At 38.1% G+C, this 13,606-nt stretch overlaps 1 protein-coding gene across 4 annotated transcripts in view; it reads left to right on the top strand.

Moving 5' to 3' along the window:
• LOC126248637 (microtubule-associated serine/threonine-protein kinase 2) overlaps window positions 1–13,606 on the top strand; it is a 258,768-nt gene that overhangs the window by 159,042 nt on the left and 86,120 nt on the right. For all 4 annotated transcript variants that reach the window (XM_049949815.1, XM_049949816.1, XM_049949814.1 and 1 more), the window contains exon 14: window positions 7,623–7,728. In XM_049949815.1, coding sequence (XP_049805772.1) covers window positions 7,623–7,728 — 106 coding nt within the window. The remainder of the gene's footprint in view (window positions 1–7,622; window positions 7,729–13,606) is intronic.

Here is a 13,606-nt window from a genome sequence, read left to right as displayed (position 1 = left end):
AAAGCAGCAGATAAAGAAATATGCCCGACTCACCAATCTGGTTGTTACAGCAGTTGAAGAAGACAATCATGTCCTTACCTCTCTCATATGGCAGGTGGAGAGAGAAGAGAGAGATAACTTTATGGCAAAGGGACCTGCCAGACTGAGTAAGCAAGACAGAGCAGACATGAATGTGAAACCGATGCATCAGGAGGTAATAGAAAATGTTGAAGAGGAGATGTACCGATCTTTGGCAACAATCTCTGCCACCACACAAATGTGCTGGGATGAATGGACTGCGCCATATGCCGCAATCATCAAATAACAATCCAACACACAACGAATGCAGATACAAACAACTCCTACACCAAGTCGCATTCGGGAGGATGGTTTAATCCCACGTCCGGCAATCCTGATTTAGGTTTTCTGTGATTTCCCTAAAGCGCCACAGGCAAATGCCGGGATGGTTCCTTCCCTGTCCTTCCCTAATGCAGGGTGTATACGACCCGGGACAACTGGGAGATCCGGGAAAAACCCAGAAATTTTTTCATCTGGGAGAAAATCGGGAAAAACCCGGGAATTTTTTAGAATTCCGGGAATTTTTCATTGTTTTAGTTTTCAGTTAAATTTTTGTAATTTTGACTGGTGAGAACCGTTACTCTAACAAAGGATATTACTGTATCCCGCTACTGCAGAATAATACTTCAACAATAAAACACAAACGAGAGAAAAAAAAAGGAAAATAATTTAAATTGTAAAGGAAATGCGCCATATACGACGACGACACATAGTCCTCATGCAAGCGTGTGCCAACAGCAAATGTGTAAAAGGCTTTACAAAGACAGTACTTCATAACAACAAATTCCATCCGATGAGCATGAAGTCACAACTGTTTACATTTGATTCGTGTTAGCAGTTAAGAGTGGGCTCATGCGCATGCGAAGCTGAGTCGCGTTTTAGTAGTAGGTCCTCCTGCTTCTGGCTACAGGAATGTGGCTGTTGTCTGTGCAAACAGTGGCAGCAAGCAGCTAGATGCTGCCGGGAAATGGGGGCACCAAATTCATATTCTCGAGGGGAAAAAAACTTGTTTCACAAAGCGCCTAGCATCCAGCGTACGTTGATCTATCGATTATTTATATGATTTTGAAACGCATCCCTGTTGATTTTTGAACATTTTTGAATACATTTTAAGTTCATTTCTGAATGAATCATAAGTTGATTTTCTTGCGTAGAAAGGAAAGCACGCCATGTAAAGCTGTAGCAAGATTAGAGAGAGAAAAAATTATAGGTGGTAAGGATTGAAGAAGTGTGTACTTTCTTGCTTGTCCCTTGCCTCTATTGGTTTTATGTATCCTGTATTTAATTTTATGTCACACAAAACAGCAAGTTATCAGCTAACAGACAATAAAGAGTGCAAATTTTCTGAAGATTTCACGTACTCCCGATTACAAATAATCCCATCCGCTATGAATGAAGAGTTTAAAAAAAAAATAGTAATAAAAAAGAGGGGCAGGCTGTCAAACCGGCCGACTGGGAGCAGGAGAGGCACCACAGGACATTTCAATTTCCTCTGTCCTGAATATAGTTTGATGGCATCGCTTATCGCTTACAAAATATACACCTTCCAATTCCACAGAGCGAAATACAGTGACGTGCGATTGAAGAATGCTGTTTGAAGAGGCATGGCACTGCACTTTGGCACACTTAAGACCAAATAGCAAGTCATACATTTTCTCAAACACACATGTTTTATGTTTCAAACTTTTCAGAATGATATGCCCTATAAGATGCACATAATTTTGTAAATTCAATTTTTTTAAATATTGACCCGGTTCGCAAACATCGTAGCTCCGGGGCTGATAGTTATAGTGGGTAGTCTCCACGTGACCCGTGTTTATGTTTAGTAATTTTGCTGTTTCCTCTTCTTTTACTCTCACGTCAAATGAAAACAAAACGGATATCTGTGGCCGGGAGGTATCAAGTGAATTATAATACATTCACATAATTATGAAAGGCTTAAATATTTAATTAGTTTCAGATTTTATTTTATTTCCACCTTTCGGACAGTCAAGCATTAATCGCCTTGCGGAACAGTGAAGTTATTTTTGTCTGTTTGCTAAAGAAATTGGGCTTTTATTAACCTTTTCCGCAGAGGCAGTCAATGTATTTGAAATGAAATTTTTAATTTCACAGTACTGGCTAATTTCAACTGTTCGCTGTGTTTCAAGTGCACGTTTTCATCTTCTAGCACGTATGGCATTATGCCATAATAAAGAACCAAACATGATGTAATACAGTACTGGTGCTCCAAGAAATTTTACACCCCGAAAACCACACTGAAAAGCTTAATATCAGGTCGAGGTCTACTTCATTGGGAATATGGACATACAAATGTGTACTTTAAGTTGCAGTTTAAATGTGCACATTTTAGTATGGTTCTTGAAATTCTGATGCTCTTGGAGTACCCTGTGATGTCTTGCTGCTTTTACAACAGAATGTAAGATCTTTTAATGTTTTACATGTACGTACATACGGGCTTCCTACATCATGGTAGCTGTGCAAGCGCGGTGTCGCCTGTTACCTGGCGCTCTATGGAAAATGCTGAAACGAACCTATTTCTAACAGGTCGCGGAAAAATATTGGGAATGCTGGTTTGAAAAGCGTTACTTTCAAAGTAAATATCCTTTAACATAAGTTGGACTATGCGCGAGAATGTACCATGAATTTCTTAAATTACAGAGCATTTGAGTCTCATTTAAAAATCAACTCTTTGATGACGAGCCATTTAGAAGAATTTCGAACCCTGAAGATCAGACATTTATGTCATTATTAAAAATTTTACTGGCACATTTGTGTGGTATACCTTCAAGTGTAAGTAAAAAAAATCAACATTATATGTGAATTAGCTTCTCTTGCAGTTTATTAACCTTGGAGAGCAATATTATATGTGAAAGCTTTTCTTTTCTTGTAGCAACACGGTGTATATTAATTTAAACCATTAACTTGTGTGTTACCACTACTTAACAATGATGTTGCTATTGGCTGAAAACATCATGCACCCTATGCTTTAAATATTAGATGTCATCAGCTGGCGAGATCACGTGACATGAGCTATGACTGGCTTACAAAAGCACATCGCAATCTCGATTTCAGTGATTCGGAAAGTAACATGCAGTGTTTGGTGGAATTCCGATGTATACTTTCATAATACGAAAATACGCAGCGTACATGTTGTTGCACATCAAAGATATTTCCAAAACGTGTCTTTTTCCTGAGTTTCGTTTTATAAAGTGCCGGAAAATTCTACGCCCGTGTCCAAAACCATAACCATTCAAAGGATTGATAAGTTTTTGCAGTTCCGAAGGAAAATATACTGTTACTTGGGACGGAAAAAGTGTGTTTTTACCCGGGAGAAAGTTTATTTTTAACCGGGAAATCCGGGAAAAATCCGGGAATTATGCGATGAGACCGATGACCTCGCTGTCTGGTCTCCTCCCCCAAACAACCCAACCCAACGTACATTAGGTATAATGCTCTGTAGAAGAAGAGACATTTGGAGGTCTATATGTTTCCATTGTGGATGCCCTGGTAAGATACTGCAGAGAAGGAATGTGAGATTTCAATGACTAATGTGCCACCAGTCCTGTTCATGCCTTTCAGCTGTTGACAGTTGTAGTTGTTTTGTGGGACAAAGGCCATCACCGTACCCTGGACGAGGTTGCTTTCCAACACATTGCAGCCGTTTGTCATTGCTGTACAGAGGTACCAGCTGCTCACATAGCCACTGAATTCAAGAAAACTAAATGAGGTGACTATCTGTGGAGGTGAGGCTGCCACAGATAAAAATTCTGAATGAATGACAGTCCCCAAGATGTCAGGAAATCTCATCAACGACTAACCTGTCCAGGCGCTAGTCGTTTTAGGTGCTCCTTTTCTGAATATCAGATACATATCATCGTCAGCTAAAGAAGTCATATTCTGTGATATGAAAGCGATTTTGCTGAAAGCCGTAAGTGGGAAATACATCCAACTGACAGGAACATATCTTGCAAGAATAACTATCTATGACAAAATACAGCCTTTGAATTTGTCATTTCATTTGAATGTAGTCATTAGATTATTCTTGTATGAGACTTCTTGCAGGCATAACAAACAGGCGTTGAATGAGGAAGATAAGAGTTCCAGATTGATAAAGCTGTTCCAACGAGCACACATGATAGAGATGGTTCTACATCTACATCTACATTTATACTCCGCAAGCCACCCAACGGTGTGTGGCGGAGGGCACTTTACGTGCCACTGTCATTACCTCCCTTTCCTGTTCCAGTCACGTATGGTTCGCGGGAAGAACGACTGCCGGAAAGCCTCAGTACACGTTCCAATCAGTTGTTTGCTGTTGAAGACATTGTTATCCCACCATCATCAATGAATGCTGATAACATCACTCTTGAGCGCCAGTAAGCACCAAACCATCATCAACAAGACAAGTTCCAGTTGTCAGTCAAGATGCCCAGTTCAACTGTTTAGCTTTTGTATATTACAAAATGCTACTCAGGCTCACAAAAGAAATCTACATGTCAGCAATGATCATAAGCATTGTATGTGGTCAAGGAGAGCTTTGGATCACTAATTGTCACAAGCAGCCACAACTCGACCCTAAAAGTATATGTGTAGGGACAGCCAAACCAGTCCAGGAAGTGCAGCTTAGTGTTATGGATGAAAAACTGATACTCGAGAAAACGCAATAAAGGGGAAGAAGCTATTACCAAACTGGCAATAGGATCTGGCCTGACAATGGAACAGTATCGGCAGGAGATAGCTGTTCTGTGTCAGTTTTGAGATGCTTTCAAATCTGGCATGGAGAAAAGACAAATGAAGTGTGTCATGCTAAAACACTATATCAACACCGGTGGTTATAAACCAATTAGCCAGCTCTCATGTCGGTTGTTGCAAGCTCAGTGGTGAATAATCTGGGAGGAAGTGAGGAAGATGTTGCAAGATGACACCAATGACATCATTGAACATTCAGAGTCCTCGGTCCTCTCATGTGTCTTTTTGTGAAGAAGGGTGGCACATGGCATTTCTGTGTTAACTACCGATGACTGACAAAAATTGGAAAGAAAGATGTCAATCCATTCCTGTGTATTAATGACACCCTGCACAGCTTAAAAGGAGCAAAGTTTTTGTCAACCATGGACACATTCATGATTTGAGAAGTTTTCTTGATTGTGCTTGTACTACTAGCAATTTGTAAAGGACTTCTGCACCAAGGCATGGCAAATTCTCCTGGAATGAGGCGCAAGAAAGATCTTTCCATGTCATTAAGGAGGTCTTCTCCAGCACAAGCATTGTATGACAAGAATGCTGAGACAGGGCTTCACATAGATGATAGCGGCTATGGGATAGGTGCAGTTCTAGTGCAAATTCAGGAAGGTGCTGGAAAAGTGATATCATTCACTTACGGAGTACTCTCCAAGTCAGAGATGAACTACTCTACAATTGAGTACTCTACAATTCGTCAGTAAGTTCTGGCTGTATTTATTTGGAGAACCATTCACCATTGTGATAGACTAACATAGAAAACATCGTTTTAAAGCATGGAGCACCCAGTGTGATGATGTCTGACTGTGACAAATGAGACTAGTATTGGAGGTAACTTCACAATGAGCCTTCATCCACAGGCTGACAGTTGCCTATCATCACAGATGAATGGTCTTACATAATGCTTCAGTAAGAAATTGGCACATACACTCTTGATTTACGTTGAAGTCAATCTGAGAGATTTGGATACTATACTGCTCCTTGTGACATTCACATACAATACAGTGGAGGAACACACTACAGGCTCACACCATTCTTTCTATTTGATGGTCATGTGGTCAAAACAACAATGGCTACACGAGTGCATTGCTCCTGTTTCAACCAAATGATACTCAGGGTGGCTGTGTAGAACATCTTATCACCAGGACCAAGGGAGCAAGGCAGCTGGCTCACTTGCGGACCCTGGGCACCTGCGAGAAAAACAGAGGGGGCAATAACTCCATGCATTGGCCAGTGCGATACAGGCCAGGAGACTTGTTATACCTTTTTACGCCTGTGTAAAAAGTGGGAGTATTGGAAAAGTTACTGAAATGTTTCTTGGGCCATATTGTATCCTTCATTCATCAAAAGTCTCATACAAAGTCGAAGGGTATGACTCTTCATTGAAAAGACAAAAGCACAGAGACATCCTCTGTATTCTTTGTATGAAGCCCTACTATGGTCCAGAATGCAGATTGATGCAGAGAGGTTCAAGGAACTGGAGACCCACTCACAGATCGCGAAGCTCCGATGAGAGGAGTTACCTTTGATGATGCATGTCTCAAGGAAGAGGAGCTAACAACGTGGCCAGAATGTGAGTATCTGTGAGTATGCCATGCAGCGGACCATTGACAAGATCTAGACCCAGGGTGCAGAAGTCAGTTCCATTGAGAACTTTTGAAACAGTGGGTTGCTGTTTCTCTGGGAGAGGAAGCACTGTAGCGAGCTATGGTGCATGAAATTTGGCTCAGTGTTAAGGTCAGTGACTAATGTGCTGCAGGTCGCCAGCTGAAACCCAACCACCATCAGTTACTTGTTGTTTGGTATTTATAATTTCTGGATGGTTCTTGAAATATCTTGTGTAGCAGCACTCCCCATCCAGAAGTTCAGTTCTGTTCTGACTGTACATTCTGTTCTGGCTGTATGTTCGTGTTTGTAATAAATGTGCTTTTAGTGCTAATTGTTTTAGTTTGATGACATAGCTTTAGGACTTGGACTTGAATGAGATTATGACAAAGTATCTACTAATGCATTCACAGTTCATATTATAGTGCTGCTCTCAGCTGTTTGAGAAAATGCAACAGTGGTCTAGAGTTCAAATTGCTTTGCATTTGGTAAAAAAATTTGGAATTAATTCTTTGTACAAAAATTGTTTCTAGGCTCATATGACCTTATCCATGTTTTTCATCCGAACACATAACATTATGTAGATTTACTGCAGTTACCTGCTTTTTGTGCTTGGAACCTTTGCAGCATAGATGTACAGTGTGCCAGATAGATAGGGCAGAGTTTCAAAATAGCATATACGAATGTTGAACTGTTCCCTTAATTCTTATTGTGTCATTTTCTGGCAGATAATAATTCAGATATTGCATCTGGGGCAATAAAAACACAACAGTGTAATGCATAAGACATCTGTGGCGAAGGACTGGACTAAAAGGGTGCTAATTTAGAAGTATCTCAAAAAGAGGAAAACCACTTGAAAAGAACAATTTCTTTTGCAGTTTACATTGGTCTCTTATTTACAATAATTACACCACTCAATCAAAAGATGCTGAAAACATAAGTTTTAAAATCAGTAATTTTTGTTGTTTATATTTTTGAATCTTGTTGTTTGTCTACTACTCCCAAGTCTTGATTAAAGCAATTTCAAACAGTGGAAACTAAACTTATTATACAGAAACTCTAAAGAATGTCACGTGACAAAAAATCTGTGCACCACATAAGCTGTTAACCTCCTTTATATGTTTTAATGTGTTTATTATTATTATTATTATTATTATTATTATTACTATTGTCTGTGAAGAAAAACTTATTTCATGCTTGGTTTCTTTTTTTTACAGTGGCAACTAATCTGTATGAAGGCTACATTGACAAGGAAACCAAGCAGTTTTCTGACAAACAAGTTTATGGAACACCGGAATACATTGCTCCAGAAGTTATACTGAGGTAATTTACACACCGAATAGTCCAGCCTTCTTCTGTATAATGCATGTGCTTGATGACACAGATTTTAAAATGAATGATGTTCAGCAGTTACATCTCTAATGGAACCAGATTCTGCGTAGACTGACAGGCAATCTTGAAATCTGAGTTAGTCTTGTGTAGGATTTTGTAAACTTCCATTGCTTGGATTTCAACTATAGTCCATTTAAAATTACTTGATAATTGACATCTATAACTTGTCACTACAGTGTTGCCACATCGGCCACTGACTACTGCTCAATTATATGTAACACACAGACAAGACAAGTTACTTCACAAATGCTGTTAATGTGTAACGCAGAGTAATGGTGGAAGTGGTGATAGCAAGGTATGTCAAAAATGAGAGGTGCTTTGTTGACAGCTGATTTTGAGTTACCAATGACTGAACTGCAGGAGGAGATGCGTTTTGTTAAAAATCACAATTGCCTTGTTCACGGCAACCATTACAAGCAAACTCAAGACAGAGAAAGTTCAGTTTCAGTGTGAAAAGCAAACTCTAATGTCTCACTATTGTTTTTTTACCTGAAACTGTCCTCAAACTGGCTGCATGAGCTGCCATGTTACCACAACTGATGAGCAGTCCTCATTGGCACTTGGTTGCAGATTATGGATGACAAAGGCAGATTCCAGATGAAAAAAGAATGATAGGTAGAAAAAAAGAGAAAATTAAAAAAAAGTCAGTATGATGCTAAAAATGACATGACAAAGAATTAGAACTAAAGTTTCATGGCAGTTGATAAACGACCTCCAACATGGCAGGTTAATAAGCTCCATTGTGCTAAACTACGTCACAGAGGCAAGTTATTGTATATTTGACTATGATCACCCAGCCTCAAAAACTCAGTTTCATGCAATGTTTTGTGAAGCTTATATAATGTAAGCCGATCTCGGTGATTATGATAACCGCATGTGCGATCCTGAATCACATCTTGTGCGGAAATATCGAATAGTATTTAGTTCCTGCTATGTGTAAAGTGTCTGTATTTCATTTGCATAGTTATTTGTGTGTATTGTTTGTGGTGTGGTTATCATGTATGATGAAACACTAAATAAAAGTGCCAGGTCCATGATTTGGATCCAAACACATCAAAAAAGAATGCCAGACAAGGAATTGAAAGTGAACTGACAGATTGTTCTGGCAGCTTGGCAACAGTGAATGGTTTGGGTGTGAAATTGAGCACTCTGATTGGAGGAAACCAGCTCGAACACCTGAAGTGTCAGCTATCAAGTAATTTTAATCAGACTATAGTGTGAGGACCTTTTAATAAGTATAATTCTGTTTTACTATAAACTTGATTTGGCTGTAGGCTTGGTGGTTTTTTGGTCCAGAAAAATCTACTTAAATCCCTCTGTTGGTTCTAGTATGATTTTTCTGAGTTTTGATGTGCTTTTAACTTTAACATAAATATTTGTGTGTAAAAAAAAAAAAATGGTATGTAGTTTGGACCACTTATGTAACTATTGCACTTGCCTCCTCCAGACCCCTCTTCATTTCCATTAACTGGCTGATTTCTTTGATTGGCTTATAGAGTGAAGACAAAATCATAAAAATTTCCAGTTTATTGTTTGTTAACTTGCTTTACTTTAGGTGCAATGTAAGATATCCCTTTGACTGCAGGGAGGTGTTGAATTGTGTCATGTGGGCCGCAAGTACTTGATTTCAACATATTACTCCTGTGCTAAATGCATTTCCTGATCCACTTGACAGTTTTTAAGACACGATATTTCACAATTAGGCAGTCATTAGTGTCTGTGTTCAGAACCTGAGTTAGGAACTTCCTTTGCAGTCAAGATATCCAAATCTATGGTGGTGTATAACTTCAGTGAAACACATAGCTGAACAGTATTCAGTAACTTTATGTTTAATTTGGAAATACTGTTGTTGTAACATAGTGGAAAATCAATGAGAAAATCGTCCAAAAGCAAGAAGATCCATTTTCGTGTTTTATAACTTTAAATGTTACCACCATCAAAGCTTTGCTATTCATAATCTCTGTTTCATCAGATTTTCATAAACTGGGCAAGTGTATTTAGAAATTGAACTCCATTCTTACTTTGCATTGATGAATTACTTTGATGCAAAATATCTCCACTAAGGCTGATTCTTACTCATATCTTCAGTCACCTCCAATCCCTTCACTTTTTGCAGTTGCCAGAATGCCATGAACTTGTTGCTTCCTCACCTCTTTGATTGCATTATAAACATGAATTAGCAGCTGACAAAGTTCAATAGGTTTCCACATACAGAAGAAAAATGACTATACACTGTTCTTTTATTTTTACTTTTTAAAAATCTTTTTGCAGAAATTTATAGTGTTCACATGGACACCATATTACTGCAATACAGTTAGCAACCAACAATTTATTTGCTTCTTTTTAAAGTTTTGTGTAAAATACGGTCTCCACATTTTCTCGAGTATTGACCCTAATTGTCCAAATCTGACGATCATTAGAGCCCTATGTGAGCAGTTAAATGCACAAAGACTGGTACTTTTTGGGATTCAGATATACTTAGGTTTTGTTTCATCATTTGCAAGTGGTACCTTTGTGAGCAAGGTATTGTGATCATCCACATGTCATGTGAGCCTAAAATGCGTAGTGTTGATGTTGTGATGGCGCATTTCTTACATTCCAGGATGAATTCGAGTTAAATGCCTTAAACACGTGTAAATGAGTTATGTTGTGTACAATAAATAACACATAAGCTGGGGCACAGATTTCTCTCAAAAGGTATTTGTTTGTCTTAATGTAGCAAATCTTGGCGTGAGTGCACAGATCTGTTTCTTATAATTAATTTGCTTTTCAATGTGAATACATTTTTCCATTTACAGTTTTTCTCTTTAACAGTAGGAGCATCATTCAGCTGTAGATGAAAGTAGGGTATGTCAGACCATTACTAAGAATTTGAAAGATGGGTCAGATTCTGAATTGAGTACAAAAAAAAAAAAAAAAAAAAAAAAAAAAGAGGAAGACCTCACTCATAGGTAGCAGTCATTAACAGGGTGTTGGCCAACATATGCTGGAGAACCTAGGATCAGAGTACCAGGTCACAAGTATTGTAAAACCTAGTGCCATCCTTGGCCAGGTAATAGAGGCTATTGAGGCATTTGCTAGTGATTTGAATAAATGGGACCAGGTATTAATAGCTGGCGAGCAGGCAACAGCTTGGACATGAAACTCAGGCACAAATGTGAGCTTGTTGCTACTGGTTTTGGGTGAGCTCATATTGATGTTGTACCACTTGCTGCTATTGGCAGATGGCAATAGAAAAGACATGACCTACACCTTAACAGGAGGTAGGTAGATAAATTAGCTGAACTGATTGATGAAAATATGGGGCTGAGGAGAGGGGGGGGGGGGGTTAGAATTTATGTGATTATGAGTGAGAGAGAGAGAAGATTTTTGTAGTCTAAATACCTCATTCAGACAGATTAAGAGTGTTTCAAATAAATTAAGTGTAGCACAAGAAATAAACTTGTTTGATTAAGCCACTGGACAATGAGGACTGGAAATGAATGATTTGGAGTGATAAATCCCAGTATACTATGTGGGGATCTGATGGAAGATTTGGGTATGGCAGATACCTTGAGAACATTACCTATCAACATGTGTAGTGCCAACAGTGAAGTACAGATGCGGTGGTGTTACAATATGGAATATTTTTCGTAGTTGGGTATGGTCTCCTTATTGTACTTAAGAAGTGTACAGTAGAGGAACAGTTTGGAGAATTCAGTTTGTTTGTATCAGCATGACAATCCACCCTTCCATGAAACACCATCTGGGAAACAATGGTTTGTATACAATAACATTGCTGAAATAGACTGGTCTGCCTGAATTTCTACCTGAACCCAGTGAAACACCTTTGGAATGAGTTAGATCATCAGCTTTGCTCCACACCCAGAATCTTAACATCACTATCTTCTCTGGTTTTTGGGTCTTGTGGAAGAATCAGATCATAATTAGTCTGTGCTCTGCCAAAGCAAAAATATCTCAAGTGAAGTACTGAAATCCAGTTCTTCAGATATTTGCAATGTATTCAATCATGTATGTAATGCATCACTATCACAGAGGAAATTTCTGGACAGACTGAAATCTACTATGGTCAGACTCCTTTACAAAAAAAGTAGTAAGACAGATAGTAATAATTACTGGCCAGTCTCACTACTTCCCTCCTTGAAGATAGTGGAAAAATTATGTACACAAAAACCATGGCACATCTCCTCTAAAAATATTTTACTTACTCAGTCTCAATTTGGTTGCCAAAAGTGTCTCGTCACATAATATGTAATTGTTCAATTCACAAATAAAGTTATACAAAATTTAAGTGACAAAATATTGTGAACTGGTATTTTTGGTGACACAGTAGTCTCCTATATAATGTCAAATATTGTGGTACCAGAGCTATAGATGGTAACTGGTTTGTTACTAAGAGGATGCGGTGTGTCACATTAAGAAACCCAGAGAGTGTACACAATGAAACAGCATCTTTATAATGGTACATAATCACTACAGGTGTACCACATTAATATATATAGAGTATTCTCTTATTATTTCTGGTATATAAATTATTGGCCAGCATATATCCAAGAAACAGAAATAGTTCTCTTTGCTGAAAATGCAAGTATTTTAATTCAAGCACAATGAACAAACTTTGACACTTGAAAATGTAATAGTATTTTCTTGAAAATTAAAAACTAGTTCTCTGCAAATGAACTGTCAGTGAGCTTAGATAAAATTCAGTAAATGAAATCTAGTATTCTAAATGCATAAGTTTTTATATTGATAAGAATCTGAGTTGGAAGTCACCTGTTACAGATCTTCTTAAATGTCTAAGCTCTGCAAATTTTGGGTTACAGATAATATCAGATTTTGGAAATGAAACTGTCAAAAAGTTGACTTATTTTTCCTATTTCCATTGACATTGGGCTAATTCATCATTGAGAAACAAGGAATTGCACAAAAGCATGTAATAAGGTTAATATGTGGTGTCCACTCTACAACCTCTAATACACAGCTGTTTAAGTGGTTGGGTGCACTGACAACAGCCTTGCTGTACTTGTACTATCTTATGAAGCTTATTGTCAACAATCAGTCACAGTTGGAAAACAGCATTGATGAATCTAATACTAGAGGCCACTGAGAGGAGTGAGGTATTCAGCCATAGATCTTTAATAATATTCTTGTGTGTGTGTGTGTGTGTGTGTGTGTGTGTGTAATGGAGAAATTTGACATCGTCAAGTATAAGTTACTACATGTTAATAACAAAAGAAAAACACATCATAGATTAAGAAAATTGTGTAAACTATCAGCATGTTTCCATATTTATCACTAAGAAAGTGTATTGTACTTATAAAATTGACTCATTTCACATCATAGTGAGAGGTCACAATTATGAAACAAGGAACATACAAATAATTAACTAAGTATCTCCCGATGAAAAGCTTTTAGTGCTCTCTTATGATATGAATACAGAAATGTATACCATCTCTGTTAATGCAAAGATTTCGAGAAACATATTCTAGAAAAAATATGTTAATGTTAGTGGTAGTATTGCCACTCAGATATTGTTGACGAGATGACAATTTTTATTTTTTCATTCAGTTGCTCTGAAACACTTGAATAGTGTACACCAGGTAATGTTGTACCCTTCACAAGGTAGCCAGTGTAAAGTATCCCTTTTGCTACTCGGCTAACACTAGCTGTGACCTTGTTCTCATCTGTGATTCCAGTCCTGGGTTGTCCTTCACATGTATTGCATTCTGGGGAATTATGCCTACATTTTAATTCAGCCACCAATTTGTCACATGTTGGAAATGAAGAAACAGACTCCTTATAAATCTTG

This window comes from Schistocerca nitens, chromosome 3 (genome assembly GCF_023898315.1).
Source record: "Schistocerca nitens isolate TAMUIC-IGC-003100 chromosome 3, iqSchNite1.1, whole genome shotgun sequence".
Classification (NCBI taxonomy): Eukaryota; Metazoa; Arthropoda; class Insecta; order Orthoptera; family Acrididae; genus Schistocerca; species Schistocerca nitens.
The sequence above is the reverse complement of the archived record's forward strand: the minus strand, read 5'-3'. Positions and strand labels throughout refer to the sequence as shown.